We start from the raw sequence: 21,932 nt of genomic DNA on the forward strand, positions 1-21,932 counted from the left end.
TATTTTTGAAAAAAAAAATGAAAAAAAAAAAAAATTTAAAAGATGCAAGTAATGTCAACTATTTAAAAATAGTAATAACTATAAAAATATATATATATTATGTGCGATAAATAGTGTACTATAAAAACTGAAATGATTATTTCATTCCTTAGTGGGAGTGTTTGAGGAGAAAAATGCTAGTTTTAAAGTTATATTAGCCGCCTAGCATAGCCTAGCATACAACTACAGGCGACCTTAAAAATTCCAGTTGACACAATTTAGATTTGCCAAGACATATGATAAAGTAAAATATACATATATTAAAAATAAATCTGTATTGATATTGACCAATTATTTTAGCTGCCACAAAATTACCCATGTTTGTTTTATTTACTATATTTTTAATCAGGCAAAACGCATAGTACCAATACAACAGGGTCCTTCTTCGGTTAACTTGGAAACCATTCACCGATGTTTGTTTTGGAGTCATCAGTAGGTAAAATTCATCTTTTTACAGCCACATTTCCACCGTTTTGTGTCTATATCTGTTATTTTACCGTGTATGTTATTTGAAGTCAACATTGCCACAGCTTAGTGCGGATTCCCGGGGTGTATAAATGTCTGTTAATGTCGGTTCATACAATGACTTAGCTAATGCTAATGCTAACTTATGAATTTCTAAACACATTTTTACGCTACAACTTGTTGGTAGCACCCTGAAATGAAAGCACATCGACGAGTTTAGCTGTTAAGAGCTGAAGGAATTTGTCTTATTTCAGTGAACGTATCAGTTCAAGTCTGTGGTTAAAAGGCGGTTCGTTGGTTTGATTCCCGACTCTCCCTCACGATGCTAGTAAATGGTTTTGTCGTTAAATTAGATTTTGAAATAACAATTTTAAAAGATCCCCGACTTGTTACAGCTCTTACAGTTTAAAATAAATTTTTTGCGTGGTGATGGTTGATAGTTTGAAGAAGTGCTGCAGCGTCATTCCAGCTCTATATTATGATGTTGGATTGAATAGAACCGTGTGGAGTTAAAGTCCAAATTTTGTCTTTAAAACTGGTAGATTATTTTTTTACAAAATAAGGAATGACTTCTTTTGCTCAGGGATTTTTAGAAGTTGTTTTAATCAGCTGTTACATGTTAATATGTCAGGTTGCCACAAAAATTCTTCTGCTCTGCATCAAATTCAGAAATACTTCATAAAACCCACAAGGAAGGCAAATGTTTTTGAGACTCATTATTAACTAGAATCCATCAGAGAGTTATTGCATATGGTGAATTATTCTTGAAGAAAAATCACAATGAGTTAAATATTCACAATCATTGTTGGATTTTTGAACGATTTAACTTTTTTTAGTCCGATGAAGAAAAGCCCCAAAATCCAGTTTGTATCTGGTTTAATTTATCAGGTATGTTTTGACATACCATCTTAAGTTTAAGGATATTTTCCTGTTTGATTAATAAGCAATTCTCTAAAAAGGATTTGGTTCTGAAATTAGTATAAAAGCAGTGTGATATATTAGAATTTCACTCTTCTGAATAGTTTTCTGTTTTGTTGAAGAAAGTTTGTTGTTCTCCATCCTCAGTATGCCTGCTGAGAGCAAGCCCTCAGTAAACATGGATGAAAAAAACGTCAACTCCTTCACCAACAAAGAAAAAGAGAAGGACAAAGAGGCTGAACGGAGGGCTGCATCTGCTAGAGACAAGGCTAAAGAAGAGGCGAAAGCCGGTGGTAAAAAGGACACATGCAAGGAGGAGAAGAAAAAACGCCTAGAGGAGGAAAAGAAGAAGAAAGAGGAAAAGGAGCGAAGGAAGAAAGAGGAGGAAAAGCAGAAAGAGGAGGAGGATCAGAAGAAGAAAGAGGAGGAGGAGAAGAAGCAACAGGAGGAGCTGCAGAAGAAGCTCGAAGAAGATGAGGCCAAACGGCAGCGTGAGGAAGAGGCAGCGTTGCTCAAGTGAGTCATGATTAACTTCATTATGAAGAAGAAACCGAGTGATGGAGTCAAATTAAGTTTGGATTAATGCAGTTCATCAAGAAGATTTTATTAAGAGATTCTGCCTTTAATTTGTCTTATGAGTCAAACATAAAGCAGCTGCTAATTTTATTAAATCAACGAGTCACAAAACAGTTAAATTTTGGTTAGATGCATTTAAATCAAATCCATTAATTCTAAAATCAAAATAATGTCAGACTTTCAAATGTAAACATAAGATATATACATAAATTTAACATGCTTCTCCTGTATGGAAGCAGAAGACATGAGAGGTCTGGAAGATTGATGCAACAGCAGCAGATCTTTCAATTTTTAATCTTTTAATCTATAAGTTTCAAAATAAAACCAAGTGCTTTTGTCTAGTTTCTAATCCAAATGTGTTGGAACATTTGAAATAAGACAAAATTAACTAACAAAACACTTTTCAGCAAGATACAGGAGTTTGTCTTAAGTCAGTAATTCCTTAATATTGATAAAAAACTTCTTGTTCATTTGCCACATTATTTTACTTACAAGAAATTTTCATCATGTTTGTCGTAAAATAATCTGCAGGTGGAACTAGAACTTTTTCATCAAAATTATGGATTTGTTGACTTAAAACAAGCTCCTTTATATCACTGGAAAGTTACTTGTGAATTAGTTTTGTTGTATTTTCAGTGTAATAAGATATTTGCACTAGAAATTAGACCGTAAATAATTAAGATTTTGTGTTGTTTCAGTGTAATAAAAAACCCATAACTATTCTAACCCTGGTCCACCGTTGCCTCTCATCTTCAGGGAAAAGGAGGAGGGCCACCAGCTGCACCAGGAGGCCTGGGAACGGCATCAGGGCCGGAAGGAGCTCCGCAGCCGGAACCAGAACGCCCAGGAGGCCCGACCCGAGGAGGCCTTCTTCAGCCGCCTGGACTCCAGCCTGAAGAAGAACACGGCCTTCGTCAAGAAGCTGCGCACGCTGACGGAGCAGCAGCGCGACGCACTCTCCAACGACTTCGCCTCGCTCAACCTCAGCAAGTACATCGGCGAGGCGGTGAGCTCGCTGGTGGAGGCCAAGCTGAAGATTTCCGACGTGGGCTGCGCCGTGCACCTGTGCTCCCTGTTCCACCAGCGCTACGCTGAGTTTGCGCCGCTGCTGCTGCAAGCCTGGAAGAAGCACTTTGAGGCCAGGAAGGAAGACAAGTCTCCCAATGTGAGCAAACTCCGCACCGACCTGCGCTTCATCGCCGAGCTCACCATCGTCGGCCTGTTCACCGACAAGGAGGGGCTTTCGCTGATCTACGAGCAGCTGAAGAACATCATCGGGACGGACCGCGAGACGCACACTCACGTGTCGGTGGTGATCAGCTTCTGCAAGCACTGTGGCGACGACATTGCTGGTCTGGTGCCGCGCAGGGTGAAGCTGGCGGCGGAGAAGTTCGGCTTAGCGTTCCCGCCGAGCGAGATCATCAGCACCGAGAAGCAGCAGCCGTTCCAGAACCTGCTGAGGGAATACTTCACCTCCCTGACCAAACACCTGAAGAAGGATCACCGGGAGCTGCAGAACACCGAGAGGCAGAACCGGTCAGATCAGTCAATCAGTAAATTAATCTATCAAGTTTATTTGTGTAGCACATTTCAGCAACACAGCAGTTCAAAGGTCTTTTCATCATAATAAAGACAGAAATGTTAAAAAAGTAATAAAAACAACACACTGCCATCAATTTTGAAACTCCAAACATTTAATTTTATCAAGTACCATAGTTAAAATCAAAAACACACATGAAATATCTTGATCAATGTTCAATTTGTCACTTTTCCAAAGCAACCAAACTCGTGGGTTTTAGCCTAAATTTAAAGGAACTCAGTGTTTCGGCAGTTTTACAGTTTTTCTGGAAGTTGGTTCCAGATTTGTGGACCATAGAAGCTGAATGCTGCTTCTCCATGAGAGGTCTGGAAGGTTGATCCAGCAGCAGATCTTTAATCCGATCAGTGATTTATAAACTATCAGCAGGAGTTAAAGTCTCTTCTCTCAGAGCTGGGTGGCGTAGAGCTGGGTGACGTAGAGCTGGGTGGCGTAGAGCTGGGTGACGTAGAGCTGGGTGACGTAGAGCTGGGTGACGTAGAGCTGGTGGCGTAGAGCTGGTGACGTAGAGCTGGGTGGCGTAGAGCTGGTGACGTAGAGCTGGGTGGCGTAGAGATGGTGACGTAGAGCTGGTGACGTAGAGCTGGGTGACGTAGAGCTGGTGGCGTAGAGCTGGGTGGCGTAGAGCTGGTGACGTAGAGCTGGGTGGCGTAGATCTGGGTGACGTAGAGCTGGGTGGCGTAGAGCTGGGTGGCGTAGAGCTGGTGACGTAGAGCTGGGTGACGTAGAGCTGGTGGCGTAGAGCTGGGTGGCGTAGAGCTGGTGACGTAGAGCTGGGTGGCGTAGATCTGGGTGACGTAGAGCTGGGTGGCGTAGAGCTGGTGACGTAGAGCTGGGTGACGTAGAGCTGGTGACGTAGAGCTGGTGACGTAGAGCTGGGTGGCGTAGAGCTGGTGACGTAGAGCTGGGTGGCGTAGAGCTGGTGACGTAGAGCTGGGTGGCGTAGAGCTGGTGGCGTAGATCTGGGTGACGTAGAGCTGGTGACGTAGAGCTGGGTGACGTAGAGCTGGTGACGTAGAGCTGGGTGGCGTAGAGCTGGGTGGCGTCTCTATCCTCCTGGTTCTAGTCAGAACTCCAGCAGCAGCGTTCTGGACCGTTGGTTTGACCTGCTGCAGGAATCAAAGTCTCAGCAGAGAAACACCTGGATGAGTTTCTCTGCTGAGACTTTAGTCTTGAAAAACCAAAAATTCAGTTAATCAATGAAATTGATTAATCGCTCATGTTGCTTCATGTTTTTCTGCCAATCCGCCCGACTCATTTTAATCACTTCCCCTTTAAACTTTAGTTGCTTTTTCTTTCATTTTCAGTTCACTATCAGACGACTTTCTATTTTTTAAATGCTATCAGAATTAGAACTGAGCTTATCAACTCTAAGAAAGTTAACAGAAAAAGGGAAAGTAAATCAATTTTCCTGTTAAATGGATTTTTAAGCACTTTGACCCGAGCTGAGGTATTCTGTCGTTGGTTTCAGGCGGATCTTGCACTCCAAAGGCGAGCTGAGCGAGGATCGCCACAAGCAGTACGAGGAGTTCGCCACGTCTTACCAGAAGCTGCTGGCCAACACGCAGACGCTGGCTGACCTGCTGGACGAAAACATGCCGGAGCTGCCGCAGGACAAGACCGTGCAGGAAGGTGAGCGCCCAGCAGGGGGCGCCCAGCAGGGGGCGCCCAGCAGGGGGCGTTCAGCAGGGGGCGCCCAGCAGGGGGCGCCCAGCAGGGAGCGCCCAGCAGGGAGCGCCCAGCAGGGGGCGCCCAGCAGGGAGCGCCCAGCAGGGGGCGTTCAGCAGGGGGCGCCCAGCAGGGAGCGCCCAGCAGGGGGCGTTCAGTAGGGAGCGCCCAGCAGGGGGCGTTCAGTAGGGAGCGCCCAGTAGGGAGCGCCCAGCAGGGGGCGCCCAGCAGGGGGCGCCCAGCAGGGGGCGCCCAGCAGGGGGCGTTCAGCAGGGGGCGCCTTCAGCTGCATCAGATCAAGTTACTGAGAAATAGTAATTAGTTACTAATTACTGATGACTTCCCCAAAAAGTCATCCAGTTACTATACTGATAATTTATTCTCAAAATTGAGGGGTTGCTAGGTTACGGTGTGGAATTCTGCTGGGGTTGCTAGGTTACAGTGTGGAATTCTGCTGGGGTTGCTAGGTAACGAGGAAGCATCAGTGGAATGTGACTTAACAATCAGGAAGTTTTTGCAACAGCTTATTTTCCAGACACCAAAAAACTATAACTCATTGGCCAAAAAAAGGCATTTTATTGTAATTGTTTAGGGTTTTTGAGCTCTTGGTCTGTCTTTTAGAGGCTAATTAAAAGTATAAAAATGTGAATTTTGCATAAAAGTATCCTTCTCTGGATAATTTGGTTGGATGTAGCCCTGGCATCAGCTGTTCTCTTCCCCAGAGCACGGCCCCGGCATCGACATCTTCACCCCTGGGAAACCCGGAGAGTACGAACTGGAGGGCGGTATCTGGGAGGACGAAGACGCGCGGAACTTCTACGAAAACCTGATCGACCTGAAGGCTTTCATTCCCGCCATCCTGTTCAAGGACAACGAGAAGAGCGGCCTGAGCAAAGACAAGGACGACGCCAAAGGTACGTTTATCACTATTCTGTGGTTTCTTACTTTTATTTAATTATTATGAAGTATTGCTAGTCTTGAGTAAAATTTCTGGATTCTGTGAGTAAAAACTTATAAACTTTTTTTTAAAGTTCCGAAGTTTCATGTTAAAAAAACTTATTTGAAAAATATTAAATGATTGGTGATCAATCAGTTGTTCAGTATTTGAGTAGATTTTTGTTTAGAATAAGTTTGTTCTTCATTCAGTGAAGTTACTGTCAGAAATTTCATTCAAGAGTCGAGATACTTCACAACAAAGTGAATCAGGTGACAGTTAAATAAATACCGTGCAGTAAAAATACTTCCAATTACTCAAGTAAATGTAACTAGTTACTACCCAACTTTTGTCTTTGGCTAAAGATCATGAGCGACGTCTGCTGCGAGCGCTAGGCTAGCAAGTTTGTTGTGGTTGCATTTACCCAGGATGCCGTGCGTTTTAATTCACCTCCTGCTTTTGGAGCGATCTCTAATAGAGTTCACTTCAACCGAACCGAGATTTGTAGGCGAACCAGAGTTAGATCAGCATTCACACCTCAGCAGAACACACTGGACTTTCTGGACAAGCGGACCGGAGTCGGGTTGTAGCGGACCAATGGGGCCGGTGTGACTGATGCGCTGTGTTCCTCAGATGGCAGAGAAGGGAAGGATGTGAGCGCCACAGAAGACCTGGAGCTGGATCTGGAGGTGCTGGACATCGCAGACGAGCCTCTGGAGCTGGAGGGAGGAGACGAGGTGGAGAACGAGGAGCTGGCCAAGAAGCTGCTGGATGAGCAAGGTGGGAACTGATTCCAATCGGAGATTTTCCTGAACAATTCAACTGAAAAACACGTGGAAATGATAACATAATCTCACTAAACTGAAGTATTTCACAGATTATCAGTTGCTCCATTTAAATATCCCCTTTTTAATGTTATATTATCGTTTATGGAAATAATTTTTAGGACAATTCATCCATCAGATCCCTGATTTGTTCCTAGAACTGCAACTAACGATTATTTTATTAATTGATTACTCTGACAATTAATCTGATAACATTTTGCACATTCTTCAGATTTTTCATCCATTTTATACAATATTAAAAATACATTAATTTTCTTCCATTTTATAGAGAAAATTACAATTTTCTTGAATTAAATGCAGCAAAGGAAACACCTGCAGTCAAAGAAACCACACAAATAGTTCTTCTGTTTTTGCTTGACTTAACATCAGTACAGCGTATTTATTCATTAGATTAACTGATTAATAACACGACACAAAAGATGATTATTATAGTAGTATTTTGAATAAAAAGTCGGAAATTAAGTCTGATAGCAGATTTCACTGCATTTTTAGTTAATCTAGATTTTACACATTATTGTTGTTTTTTTGTGCAGAGCAAGAAGACGAGGAGGCCAACACCGGGTCGCACCTGAAGCTGATTGTGGACGCCTTCATTCAGCAGCTTCCAAACTGTGTCAACAGGGACCTGATAGACAAGGTGAGTTAATCTGAGGTTCAGACCTCAGATTAACTGAGCTGCAGCTGCAAACAGTCAATAAACGGCTGATCTGGACTCTTTCAGGCCGCCATGGACTTCTGCATGAACATGAACACCAAATCCAACCGGAGGAAACTGGTCCGGGCCTTGTTCACCGTCCCCAGGCAGAGGTGAGGTTCATACCTGGAATCGCCACACAAAGGCGCTGTCGCACCGTGTTTCTGTTTGGTGACCCGCTGATGTTTCAGGTTGGATCTTCTGCCTTTCTACTCTCGCCTGGTGGCGACGCTGCATCCCTGCATGTCAGACGTAGCCGAGGATCTTTGCTCCATGCTGAAGGGAGACTTCAGGTTCCATGTGGGTCGTTTTTCCATCATTAAACCTTTAAATTCACTGTAAATACAGAGACAAATGCACACGTTTCTGCAGATCTCAGTAACAGTTAAGCCTTTCAGGTGCTTGAAATACTTGAAAAATGCTTAAATGTATGTACTTTCATGGTTTGGAAAGTCCTTAATTTCTGTGTAAAGTTCCTGAAAGTGCCCTATATTCAAACTGCAGTTTAATTAAAAACAAAAAAAAAGTGCAATCTAACATTTGATTAAAAGCCTAAAGTAGGGAAATATTATTTGCAGTTTAAACAAAATGTTTTTGTTAAATCAGATAAAACTTGTTTTAGGTGAGACACAATTGCCAAAATTATTTTGCTGAAACCCAGAAAAATACCTGATTAGTCTGATTAATCAATTAATCAATAACATATTTTCTTATTTCTTGCATTAACATTTCCAAATGTACAAAACTCTTGTGCAGTAAAACACTAATATAAGTAATTGATTAATCTGATTAATCCTGTCTTCCCTAATCTCAAGTGTAGTTCTGGGAAAGTTTGAAAACTTCCCTGGAAATGCTTGACGGGTTCTTGAGTTTTACTGTGTAAATGTAGAAACCCTGCAATTTATTTAAATATAGAAAAACTTGAAAATATTTGCTTCGGTAAATGTTTGTCCCATTTTTAGATCCGTAAGAAGGACCAGATCAACATCGAGACCAAAAACAAAACTGTGCGATTCATCGGAGAACTTTCCAAGTTCAAGATGTTCTCAAAGACCGACACGCTTCACTGCCTGAAGGCGAGTCTGGACCTCCAAACGTCCAAACATGTTAATCAAATGCTTGATTAACGTTTCCGTTGTGCTGCACCCCATCAGATGCTGCTGTCTGATTTCACTCACCACCACATCGAGATGGCCTGCACGCTGCTGGAGACCTGCGGCCGCTTCCTGTTCCGCTCGCCCGACTCTCACCTGCGGACCAGCGTCCTGCTGGTCAGTCCCTCCCTGCGGCTCCAACGTTTCTGTCTTTATGAGCACAAAAACCAGCTGCTGCAAACCTGAACACAGATTAAATCTTAGTCTGCAGCAAATTTGCGCAAAACTTTCAGTGTTGGACAAAAAACATTTTGAATTGCGGTGTTTCTATTACACATTTTTTTGAAGGACAATTTTGTTTATGGAGACTTAATAATTCATTTTGCTTTGTCTATTTTGGATATTTAAAATGTCTGAATTATTTCCAGTTTCAGTGTAAAATGTTAGAATTTAAAGTTTGTTGATCTTTGAGAATTTTTTGTTGCATTTTGATGTCTTTATTTCCATTATATCACTTGAAAATGGTCTCAAAACAATAACACTATTGTTTATCGTGTTAACGTCCAGGACAATTTATCGTCCAGCAAAATGTTGAAAATAAAAAATCAGTTAAAGTGTTTTATTTTTCTTAGACCAAGTCATTTCAGCAGATATTCAGCTTAAATTGTCTCTCCTCTGCAGGAGCAAATGATGCGTAAAAAGCAGGCGCAGCACCTGGACGCGCGCTATGTCACCATGGTGGAGAACGCCTACTACTACTGCAACCCGCCGCCCATCGAGAAGGCTGTGAAGAAGAAGCGGCCGCCGCTGCAGGAGTACATCAGGAAGCTGCTGTACAAGGACCTGTCCAAGGTCACCACGGAGAAAGTGCTGCGGCAGATGCGCAAGCTGCCGTGGCAGGAGCCCGAGGTGAAGGGCTACCTGATCTGCTGCATGATCAACATCTGGAACGTCAAGTACAACAGCATCCACTGCGTGGCCAACCTGCTGGCCGGCCTGGTGGCGTACCAGGAGGACGTGGGCATCCACGTGGTGGACGGCGTCCTGGAGGACATCCGGCTCGGCATGGAGGTACGCTCACACAACTGCCTCCGTATCATGGTCTGCGTTTCATGACCAACTTGAGGAAAAGTAAATGTTTTCTCTTCATTACTGCTCTGAAGAAGTCCTCTCAGTAAATTCTGTTTCTTTGAGTCTGTACATTCTAGTTAATGATTAATTTAAATTACTAATTGATTATTTCAATAATAGGTAAATCACCATTAATCCGATTCATCGTTCAGCTCCACATGCTCCTTTATTAACAATTCTGTGTTAAAATGTCTCTTCTGCATTGAAAAGCACCGATAGACGTGTAAAAACAGAAACTATTCCAGGTTTCCTGAGCAGTTTCCGTTGCAAAACGGAAAATTTGAAGCCTGAGTTTCACCTGGAATATTTCAGCTGCACATGAAGAGCCGTCTGCACATTACTGCACGCATTAAGCATCCACCCTGCGCCACCCAATGGAAACACTGAGCCTTTTGTCCGAGCCTGTTGACAGTAACTACAGTATGTTTACTCAAACTGTGATTTTAGACCACAGCCTAAAGGATTTGCAAAATGATCCCAGTGAGAACTTTGCTGGACTTTGGTTAGATTTCAATAAAACGTGGAAAGTCTTGTCACTTCTTTATTTTCTGTTGGATTTAAACACCTGCTGTACATTTCTCAGAATGAAAAACTTGGATCTGTGAAAATCAGAACCTGTATTTCAGATAAAACCAGAAATTTGAATCTGTCAGAAAAATCCAGCTTGCATCTTTTCCACCTGACATCTTACTGAGCTGAAGAGACTCGGTGCAGATCCAGCCTTCCTGCTCGATTCAACATCAACACAGTGCAGGGCTGATCAGTTTTAGATTCACTGGCTCACAAGGCGAGGAGATTTGAGAAAGAGGAGATTTCTTTACAGAATTTGAAGCTAAAACTTCAACTTAAGGTGTTGTGGGTAGAAAATATTAAGTTTTTAAAATTTTGAAAGCAAAATGTTTTTTTGTGCAGTTTTACCTTAATTACTTTTGATTGTCTTTCTTGTTCACCATATTGCCTTTATTTGAGGATTTACACTTCAGTTAATGATTAATTGATTTCTAAATTACTTTACAATTATTTTAAGAATTGATTAATCACAATCAATCCCATTAATCATTTCAACCTACATGTTTTTTTCTTTTTAACACTTCCAAATATAGAAAACTTGCTCTTGTTCAGTAACAGACGTGTGAATGACCCAGTTAACAATTAATTGTATTTTCATAGTATTTTCTATATTCTGCCTTCTGAAAGTGAAACTCTAGATAATTTGACATCAGCTGGGAACAAAAAGATGGAAATGAAGTCCGAGTCAAACCTTCAACGTTGCAGTTAATAATGTGGCTTCCCCACAGCATGATGCTGCCACCACAGCCTTGATGGTTTGCTGTTTCCAGGTCAACCAGCCCAAGTTCAACCAGCGGCGGATCAGCAGCGCCAAGTTCCTGGGTGAGCTCTACAACTACCGCATGGTGGAGTCGGCCGTGGTCTTCCGGACCCTCTTCTCCTTCATCTCCTTCGGGGTGAACCCGGACGGCACCCCCAGCCCGCTGGACCCGCCCGAGCACCTGTTCCGCATCCGGCTCGTCTGCACGCTGCTCGACACCTGCGGCCAGTACTTCGACCGCGGCTCCAGCAAGAAGAAGCTCGACTGTTTCCTCATCTACTTCCAGGTCGGCTCAGCGCCTCCCGCCGCTAACATGCTACCAGAACCCACTGGGTTCTTACCGGGCTTCGGTCTGGGAGAATTTGGGGTTTTCAAGGTCTGGAAAGTCCTTGAAAGTGATTCAGATTCAACAGGAGCAGTTTGATAACAAAGTTCAATCTCACGCTTAATTAGAAACATCAATTTGAAAACAAATATTTAAAATCAGAATCAACTTTTCTCAGTTTGGATCAGTGAGAATCACCCAAATTATTTCTGTTTGCTAAATGGAGAGAAAATCTCTTAGAGATTGTTTGTAACTTTCCCTTTATTTATTTTTGTTTAATTTAACCAGAATTGATTTAATCCTCATTCAGAATTTTGTGTTTATTCCTTTAATCTGAGGAGAAAACAATTCATCATTTCATATGAATTATTTCATTGTAATAAATATTCATAATTGCTCAATAACTTATTGTCTTACATTTTATATGTCAGAAAACATTTGTTTGTTAAACAGCAGAAAGGAGAATACAGCCACAAACAGATTAATAACAGTCATAAATGATGGCAGATGAATTCAAACAGTTTTTGTGAACCTTTCTGAAGGTTTAATGAGGTTTGTGTTTCTGCAGCGGTACATTTGGTGGAAGAAGAGCGTGGACGTTTGGACGAAGGACCACCCGTTCCCCATCGACATCGACTACATGATCAGCGACACGCTGGAGCTTCTGCGGCCCAAGATGCGGCTCAGCTGCTCGCTGGACGACGCCACCCGGCAGGCGGCCGACCTGGAGAAGGAAGTTCTCGTCAAACTGGGTGAGGATGAGTTTCCGGACGACGTGGTTTGGCTCTGCAGCTGGTTCCTCTGGTTTCCTCCCAGCAGAGCCGCATTCCGCAGGAGGAGGAAACGTTTGCATACCAAACGCATGCGCTCACCTGACGGTTCCGTCAGCACGCAGCATCTGGGATTAAATGTAATCACGTTTATGAATTATTTTATTCCAGCTGCGTCACCAAAATAGAGATTACTCATCGAAAATGGATTTAAGTGCTTTGTTTTCATCTGAGTAACACGAGCTGGTCGTCATTAGCTCCGAGTTTTAGACTCGGTGAGACAGTTTTCCCTAGAAAACCAAGTTCAACGCAGCAGAACGACGTCTTTAAACGAGAGACAGAAAAATCTGGCAGGAAAATCTGCATTCCTCTCAAAGTGAAGGCAGAGAACGAAGGTTGAGTGATGTGAAATCAGATGGAAACATTATTACATCTAGAACTAGAGCTGGAACATTTATTTTGTTACTGACAGAACTACAAATAATGCTCACATCAGTAATCGATTGTTTGACTATTAATCAGTTAATCAGATTTTTTTGGCACGTTTTGCTGATTTTTAATTAATCCACCTGATACAATACAATATTAGACATGTTATTATTAAGCATATTGAAAAGGAATGCAGCACATTGGAGTTTTGTAAGTTTGCAGTTTGTTGATGCATAAATTTCATAGCAAGATTTCTTTTCAACAGGAAAATCTTTGCCCTTCAATATTCCGTCTAATTTATTCAGAGATCCTTCAACAATCCGACCGTTTTATTTATTTTAGAAAATGTGGAGTTTTTGTGAAACAAGAAAGAAATCTGTGAATTTACTCCTGCATTTTTAAATTAGATTTTTGTAAACCTTCACTTCTTCCAAATTGAACATTTTTTCCTTCTTGGCTGAAAGTTTGGACACCCAGAATCTGGAAAGGATCCAGAACAACAACCAGACTTTCCTGCAGATTCACCTGCAGATTCACCTGCAGGTCAGAAGGTGCAAAACCCAGAAAGAAAACAAAAAACTCTGAAGTCAAAGGTTAAAGTTTATGACAGGATCATTTAAAAATGAATGGCTTGTTCTGATGAGAGTGTGATGGTTTGGTACCTGCTGTGTAAAACCCCAGGTCAGGATGAGGGTGTACTTTCTTTTTAGCGTGGCTGTATTTATAGACAGCCTGGTCTGGTTTAGTTCCAGTCTGTCGGAGGTGAAAGGGAAGAAGGAAGCCATTCTGCAGCAGGTGTATCTGGCTCTGCGACTCGATGACAGCATGAAAACTCTGCTTTGTTCCGCAGTTTCAGTGTGTTGCTCTGGAATGCAGAGAAAAATGTGAGCTCCACCCTCTGAGAAAGTGACTCAATCAAACTGGAGTTAAATTTGCTCAGAGGAGGAAAAGCTACCTCTAAATCAGACCATAAATACTCCTGCCAGGGATGAAAACAATTAATCCACTTGCGGTTAAATTCCTGTGAAGAAAAATAGATAGAGAAAAAAATTAAAGAAATTAAATTACAAAAACAAAGTCACAATTTTATAATAAAGTTAATAAAATATGAAAATAGTCATAATACTAGAGAATGAAGCAATAATATTGCACCTTTATCATAATTTTGACCTTTTTCTCATATTATTTAGAGTTTATTCTTTTACGACTTTGTTCTCAAAATATTATGACTATTTTCATTCTCTTGACTTTATTCTCTGATTATTTTGACTTCTCATAGTCATTTTCTTGTTTAGCAGTATGGCCCTTGTTCTTCGTTGTATTTGTCGATTTGATGGTTTACTAGATTAAAATGAATTCCTATCGATTAACTAATAACATCTGCTTAGGTATTATTTTATTGTTGTAGTTTTGCCGCCATCCAGCAGAGGGCGCCGCTGCTCATAAACGGAGCGGTTAATATTGAAACAAGATGGCGGAGTTAGCAATTTAGCAATACCTTCTCTTTCTAGTTCCCTGAACTAGAAAAACGGTCCAAAGTTTGAAAGTGTTCTTGATGCGGTTCTGTTTCGAGATATAATGCTCTTAAGATGCTTGTTTCACCTTTAATTGTCGTCATTCAGCCTCTTGATGCAACAGAAAACCTTTAAGAAAATGGCCGCCTATCAATTAACCATTGATCCATCAACTTTAATTCATAAATTGATAACTTGCATCTCCAGCTTTTGGAATTATTAGATAAGAGACGCAAAAGTCAGACTTTTAAAAAATGTATTGAAAGATTTGTTGAAGTAGCAGCGCTCCCTAAAGAAGTTGTAAGAAGTGAGGAAGCGGTTTGCATGTTTACCCTGTAACTTTCCACGGCCGGTGTTGGTGAATGTTTTGGTGGCAGCATGAATGCTGAAGAGCAGAGAGTGATTTATGGACATTCCTCAGGCCTTCAGACACACCAGACCTAATCTGCTGCCTCCCATCGAGTCGTTACGCCTCCCCTCTGTCAACAGCTTTAGTTATCAGATGTTGATGCTTGTTCAATGTGTTCATAGCGTGTGTGTGTGTGTGTGTGTGTGTGTGTGTGTGTGTGTGTGTGTGTGTGTGTGTGTGTGTGTGTGTGTGTGTGTGTGAAGGCATGGCCATGGAGAAGGACGGCCGCTCCAGCGCCATGAGCGAAGGTGAGCCGCTCGATGAGGAGGACGAGGATGAGGACGAAGATGGAGCCGCTGACACCGAGGAGCAGTCGGGCAACGAGAGCGAGATGAACGAACAGGAAGAGGATGTGAGTCCATCTGGTTGCTCTGGTGACATATCAGCGTTTACGTCTCGCTGTGGAGAAGTGAGGCGGTTACAGTTTACATTTTCTGTCTTCGTTTCTGTATTTACTGTGAAGATAAAGCTTCACATAAGTCTGTTTTTCTCTCTTTCTTTGTTTCTTCATTTTCTTGTTTCGGTAACAATCAGGTTTTTGTCTCCACAGGAAGGATCTGAGAACGAGGAAGAGGAGCGAGAGGAAGAGGAGGAGGAGAACACGGATTACCTGACCGACTCCAACAAGGAGAACGAGACGGACGAGGAGAACAATGTATTCATATGACCGATGGGCTGGCGTCATGGTGGACGGTCTTTGTGTTAAATCGGGTTTCTTGTTGCCAGGAAGTGACGATCCGCGGCGGAGGACTGAAGCATGTCGCCTGCGCTGAGGACGAAGACTTCATCCAGGCTCTGGATAAGATGATGCTGGAGAACCTGCAGGTCTCCTCTCCTCCTGTCCTTCCTGTGGGAAGCGCCAACTCTTCCTGCCTGCTGACTCTCCACTTCCTGCTTGTGGTCTCTGCAGCAGCGCAGCGGCGAGGCGGTGAAGGTGCACCAGCTGGACGTGGCCATCCCGCTGCAGCTGAAGAGCCAGCTGAAGAAGGGCGGCTCCGGCCAGCAGTGCATGGGGGAGGGAGACTCGGACATCTCCGACACCATGCAGTTCGTCATGCTCACTCGCAAGGGCAACAAGCAGCAGGTGAGGAAACGACCTCTGACCTGAAGCATAACGATTCTCTTTATGCTGATGATTCTTTTCTTTTTGTTTCAAATACTAAGATAATACTCACCCTATCATTTATTTTGTTAACATTTCCATAGAAACACAATGCTGAGAAAACCAAAACTAATGCAGCAGAAGGTTTTCTGTAACATGAACTAATGTATGGAAGTAATGAGCAACAGCATGACATGGAAAGTCCTTTATTACATTTATTTAGTGAATTTTTTTAGAAGTCATTTGGAAAAAAATTGAATATTTAGATTTTTTTTAATATGAACTAAAAGATTTTTGAAAATATTTAATATTTCAGTCGTATTTGATATTTCAGCTTTTTTGTTATATGATAACTCTCACAACCGTAAATGTTATTTTTTACACATGTTTTATTTTAGTATTATATTCAAATGTATTATTTTTTATTGATGCTTTCAATGAGAAAATTGTCAAATTAAATTCCAAAAACATGGGCAGTTGGTTAAAACAAAGATAATGATGTTTTATGATTTAGACATAATTTTTTGGAGTTTATTGTTGTAATTATTGTTAAAATTATTATGAAAAGATAAATGCCCACCCCAGTGTGACATAATCAGCAAATAAATGTTAATAACTTGGATACATAATAAAGTAAAATAAAGTTTAGGACCGAGCAGTGAGCCTTGTGGGACTCCATCCCACTAAAGTCTGAGATGTTTAGGAAGATGATTTAGATTGAATGTTTTCGCCGCTCTGCTGATGTCTCCAGTTAAATATCTTTGTGTTAAATGTCCGACCGGCTGCCGGGGAGAAACCTGCGGTTTGAGGGTTAGGGTGTGTCCGCCTCTGCCGTCCAGAGTTCGCTCCGGTTTGCCGTCAGCGCGGCGTGAACACAGAGCTACTTTGTGGTTTTCAGCGTGGAGAGGAAATGACGTTTGTTCCTGGGTAAACACTGTAACTGCAGCTCTGAGCTCCGCTTGTCCGCTCGGCGCTGAAGGAGACCTTTCAGGGAAAATCTGGAGCTTTCAACTCTGAGTCGGTTTATTGTTGAAGATTCTGCTGGATGCGTCTGTGTTTCTGTTAGCATCAGGCTAGCAGTTTCCCTTTGATTCCAGTCTTTAAGCTAAGCTAACAGGTTGAGAAGGAGAATTGAGGCTCCTGCACAATAAATTAGAATAGGCTCAATAACTATTAATAATTTATATGTTTTCTGTTTTCTCTCTTTCTATCAAAAACTGGATGACAAAAATCTGTTGCTTTCGTCTCAACTAACCCTTTTTTAAAAAGACGATCTGATTAATTTTTCAACTGTAACAAAATTTAGACTTTTGAAACTGAGATTTCAAGGTTTTTATGGAAAATTTCAGAGATAATTCTGAACTTCATGAGTTTTTTTTCCCTTTTTCTGTGTTTTCTATCTGTAACGTCCCTTTTATGGCATCGTAACGTAACTTCCTGTTTCACTGACAGTATAAGATCCTGAACGTCCCTTTGTCGTCTCACCTGGCGGCGAATCACTTCAACCAGCAGCAGGCGGAGCAGGAGGAGAGGATGAGGATGAAGAAACTCACCCTGGACATCAACGAGAGGCAGGAGCAGGAAGACTACCAGGGTACACATGTAGCTATGTAGCGTTAGCATCTGCTTTTTCTTTATGTGACCAACAGTTTGGAATTAGCTTATTTTTTATTTGTTTTGTTTAGCTGTTTGTTGTTAGCTTCTGCTATTTTTGTATGTTTAGCATTAGCGTAGCTAAGACTCTTAGCTAAGTGTATTAGTTGTCAGTGAACATAAGCAGCATTAGCACCTGCTATTTTTTTAAAATGTGTTTTGCAGTTTAGCATTAGCTTGTGCTGTTTTATTTTGTGTTTAGGTTTAGCTTATGCTATGTTTTGTGTCTAGCAGCTTAGCATTAGCTTCTGCTATTGTTTGTATTAATGATTCAGCTTTTGCTTGGCGAAGACACTGAACTAGATTAGTAGTTAATGCGCCTAACAAGGAAATGGAGCAACTTATTTCCTGAAGCATGACCCGGTTTAGCTGAGAACATGAATCTGGAACCTGTCAGCCTGTCACAATCTTTTCTGCATTTCTTCTTTCATTTTATCTTCTTTTGTGTTTCATTCCTTCGCGTTCTTCAGAGATGATGCAGTCGTTCGCCCAGCGTCCGGCTCCGGCCAACACCAACCGGGAGCGCCGGCCGCGCTACCAGCACCCGAAAGGCGCTCCCAACGCCGACCTCATCTTCAAAACCGGAGGAAGGTGAGACGTGCTAACGGAGAGAATGTTCCAGCTCAGGGTGTGATGTCTGAATCGCCTCCTGGTGTCTGTTTTAGCAGAGAGAAAAGGGCGAGAATTGAAAAGCATGAGGTCCAAGGCAGGCAGAGAGACAGAGACAGGAAAGCCAAGCAGCAGAGACAGCAGGGACAAGCTGTGGAATAAAACCTTGAACACTCAGAGACAAAGACTTAGATCGTTTTATATTTTCACATTTGGTTTTTTACATTTCAGATTCTTTTTAAAATAAAAGCAGGTTCAGCAGCAACAAGCTGCATCCGTTGTGTGTTGGATTCACTGCAGCAGGATCCAATAAAACTGATCTGTTCTTTATCAGCTTCCTCACTCATTCTTTATTCAAAAGAGGAAAAACAAGTAAACCTTTAGTGCTTCCATTGGATTTAAGGAGGAAATTATGGCTGCCATTTCCAGCCTTTTAAATTATTGCCATGATTGGTAATAATTTTTCCTCATTGGATGAATTTATCAAAATTCAAATAACTTCAAAGTAATATGTAGCAAAATCAGAAACTTAGGACTTTCCTGACACCAGTTGTCAACTGGAAGGAAGTGATGTCATCTTGGTGGTTAGCATTAGCTTCCACTATTTTTTTGTGGTTTAGTTTCTGCAATATTTTTCTGTTAGCTGCTGCATACTCTTTTTTGTGTTTAGTGATGTCGCCTTAGATGGCACAAATTACTTATTTTAGCAATAACTTCCGCTAATTTTTTTTGTTTCTGGTTTGTTTTGCATTATTAGCATTAGTTTATCTGAGACTTTTCAGTACCGGATTAACGTACCTAACGTTTTTGTCAGCTGAGTTCGATTGGCTGCAGCTCCTTCCTACTTTATTGCAAACAGATGCTCTCTCAACAATGACGGCCATTTTGAAAAAGAAAAACATTTTCAGTAGTTCAAAATATGCATGCAATGATTTGACTGCAAACACATTCATCTAATTGCCGATTTTAGTGCAATTAAAATTTCCATGACAGCCATCATCTTGAAACCTAAAAAAAATAAAAAAGAAACGTTCCTCAACGACCAGCTTGAAAAATGTCCGCCATATTAACTTTTCAAGTGGCTAACTGATTTTTTTTTTTTTTTCAAAAAAAGTAAGCTCTTGAGCTGAAATATTTTATCTTTTGCCATTTATCAATCAACACAAACATTACAAAAAACAACCAAAGGAACAGTCGAGGTCAGTCATGTGACTCCAGGGTCACATGACAAGCTTCATACTGATGCCAGATGGCAGCCAAATCCTCAAGTCCAAAAACTCTAATCCTGGGAACAACAACGTCCCAAACTCATTTCAATTCCCAGTTACAGGAGCAGAAAATTAGGAGGTAAGTAACATGTAAATTCAGAAAAAATTTGAAAAAAACTACATCTTAAAAAAAAATACAATAAAAATCAAGTTGTTGCAATGGTCCAATCAAAGCCCAGACAACAGATGGAGATCTGGAGAGGTGCGGCAAAAGTAAAGGAGGTGGATTATCAGAGCCGATTTCATCCACAACATTAACAGTCTGAATTTTAAGCTATTAGCTTGCAGCAACAGTCTTCAGTCAGAGGCCTCTTCAGATTAGTTGCGACACTGACTGCTACCATCCATGCATCCCTCAAACACAAATGATGCAAACTCCAAAAAACGTTGCACACAATTTTTTAAAAAAATGAGTTTTGTTGACTTATGACTGATTTGTAAAAGTCAAAAAAGGGAAAAAACTTCCAACGGGTTAAATAACTTGAAATCAGCAAACAAGATATTTACCAAGTTTTAGCTAAAACTTGCAAGTTGAAAATTTAACAAAACATATAAACGGGTACATTCTCGTTTACAAAAGTTTTATCTAAAACTAGCCAACAGTTGGTTAGTAATAAATAGCTTAAAAAGGTCTAGCATAAATGACAGCCAGTACATAACGCTCAGTGGCCCCTCCAGGCCACTAGGGGGAGTCTAGAGCAGGTGATTTTGATCCCTATACACATGCTGCTGCTCTGTAATAATTTTTGTAGTCTTGATTAATCTGGTTAATCGCTTCATTCCTAAATTTGACAAAAAATTTTGTCACGTTTCCATTAAGCTAATTTATTTTCCTAATTCTAGTTTGGAGACGCAGCTGACTCTCTTCTTGTGTTTGCAGGATTTGTTTGAGTCTAACAACCTAAACGCTGAAATGCTTAAATTGCAGTCGTGTTGAAAGTTAATGGAGGGAAAGCGAACGTTTGGACCCGTATGTGGGAAATAAAACTGTTTCCTGCTCGCCGACAGTAACTTCCTGTTCCGTCCTGCAGGAGACGCTGATGGGAGACGGCGCCGGGCCGAGCGAGCGAGCACCAGAGAGAGAGAGAGGGAGGGGACAGCGAATCCCTCAGACACCGGGTCGGACCAGAACCCCCCGGACCTGAACACACACTGTTAGCAAACCCAGGGAGGAGAGGTCAAAGGTCAGGGCTCAGACAGGAGGCTCTCTTCCTTTTTGCCTGTTGTCTGAAGAAAAACCCGGCAGCGGTCGGGTTTGGAGGACGGACCGGACGCGGCGGCGGAGCGTCGGTGTCACCGGGTTGAAGATAAATAAACCGATTTAAGGAGAACACGTCTGCATCTTCTTCTTCTACTGTTTCCTGTGTGCACGGATCCTGCTGAGACCGTCTGACTGATGCCAACGCAGGAACCTTTTGATTTCCCGGCAAAACGAAGGTTTTCAGTTGAATCATGAAGCAGAAATATTAGAGAATAAAAATCACCTTCCAGAGGTTTTAATCTGCTGAATAATTCAGAAAATCGCTTCGGACTTCATCTGCATCCATTTTTAATTCCTGTTTCTCCCATGATTTATTTCAGTTTAAAAGTATTTGTTTATTAAAATATTTGATACTTTGCACAGATTTAAGTTTTCTGCTTTTGTTTCGTTAAAATTTGACGTTTCTGGATCAGTCATGATCCTCTGGAAGGTTTTAGCAGGTCGAAACTTTGTGATTTTTCCATTTATTTGAATTTTCTGTGTTCAGTCAGACAATGTGCAGAAATGGCGGCTAACCGTCGGTTGCGGTTCTGAAGTTTAGGGGACTGGAGGTTTTTTCATTTGGAATATTGATTTCAATTATTTGATGCAATTTACTGACGGGAAGTTTATTTCCTTTTAAATGACAAAAAGTGACCAGATCCCGTCAGCTAAAGCCCAGCAGATAACAATGGTGCAAAAGCAAAGGAGGTGGATTAGCAGATGGTATTCTGTGGAATGTCATCTCTGCTGAACGTATATTGAGCTTTTAGCATGTCATGATCAGGGCGGCTAATCGATTTTATCAATACATAGATCAAATTTTCTGTTTTTTGTGATTTTAATTGAATGTAATTTTAATTATTGTTTCCATAGTTCAGTGATGTCAGAGCTCGCAGGGCGGCCATCTTGAATCCTAACTCGCAGAAGGGATGATTGAAATAATCTGTCATCTGTAATTTCTTTTTTAGTAAAGAAAGTGAGGGAAAAAAGTTATTAAAATCAGATTTGGTAGGAAAAACTTAATTTTTAAGTCATATTGCTCACTCTCAGTCAGGCCTTTTCAGATTCACTGTAACACTGACAGCTACTGGAGCATCATCATCCAGAGCATCTTAGACTTGGATGATATAAATTATAAAGGCGTTTATTTTTTGCGGGGGATTAATAGTTTTAAATTGCTTTATTGGATTAACTCTTTTTCAGAAAAGTTGAAAACAAACTCAAGTTAACAAATGTTGTTTTTTTTTGTTTTTTTTTTACAAAATTGAGGGTGTTATTATTTTAATTTTCATGCTTCCATCAACCTCTGTTAACATGAC

At 41.4% G+C, this 21,932-nt stretch overlaps 1 protein-coding gene across 4 annotated transcripts in view; it reads left to right on the forward strand.

Annotated features, from left to right (window-relative positions):
- Positions 1–308: 308 nt before the first annotated feature.
- Positions 309–21,932, forward strand: part of upf2 (UPF2 regulator of nonsense mediated mRNA decay) — a 22,573-nt gene continuing 949 nt past the window's right edge. Inside the window, exons 1-21 of one of the 4 annotated variants that reach the window (XM_055020734.1) lie at positions 309–475; positions 1,570–1,938; positions 2,755–3,534; positions 5,067–5,227; positions 5,986–6,177; positions 6,831–6,977; positions 7,576–7,679; positions 7,764–7,849; positions 7,928–8,036; positions 8,699–8,812; positions 8,891–9,007; positions 9,512–9,901; positions 11,302–11,577; positions 12,185–12,368; positions 14,942–15,090; positions 15,289–15,393; positions 15,465–15,563; positions 15,649–15,822; positions 17,293–17,434; positions 17,964–18,084; positions 18,162–18,625. In XM_055020734.1, coding sequence (XP_054876709.1) covers positions 1,571–1,938; positions 2,755–3,534; positions 5,067–5,227; positions 5,986–6,177; positions 6,831–6,977; positions 7,576–7,679; positions 7,764–7,849; positions 7,928–8,036; positions 8,699–8,812; positions 8,891–9,007; positions 9,512–9,901; positions 11,302–11,577; positions 12,185–12,368; positions 14,942–15,090; positions 15,289–15,393; positions 15,465–15,563; positions 15,649–15,822; positions 17,293–17,434; positions 17,964–18,084; positions 18,162–18,264 — 3,921 coding nt within the window. In that variant the 5' untranslated portion in view covers positions 309–475; position 1,570 and the 3' untranslated portion in view covers positions 18,265–18,625. Of the gene's footprint in view, positions 476–1,569; positions 1,939–2,754; positions 3,535–5,066; positions 5,228–5,985; positions 6,178–6,830; positions 6,978–7,575; positions 7,680–7,763; positions 7,850–7,927; positions 8,037–8,698; positions 8,813–8,890; positions 9,008–9,511; positions 9,902–11,301; positions 11,578–12,184; positions 12,369–14,941; positions 15,091–15,288; positions 15,394–15,464; positions 15,564–15,648; positions 15,823–17,292; positions 17,435–17,963; positions 18,085–18,158; positions 18,626–20,401 lie in introns of those variants that run through there. The other 3 variants (XM_055020732.1, XM_055020733.1, XM_055020735.1) reach the window with 3 other exon arrangements.

This window comes from Poeciliopsis prolifica, unplaced genomic scaffold, assembly GCF_027474105.1.
Source record: "Poeciliopsis prolifica strain line A6 unplaced genomic scaffold, Auburn_PproV2 SCAFFOLD070, whole genome shotgun sequence".
NCBI classification, from domain to species: Eukaryota; Metazoa; Chordata; class Actinopteri; order Cyprinodontiformes; family Poeciliidae; genus Poeciliopsis; species Poeciliopsis prolifica.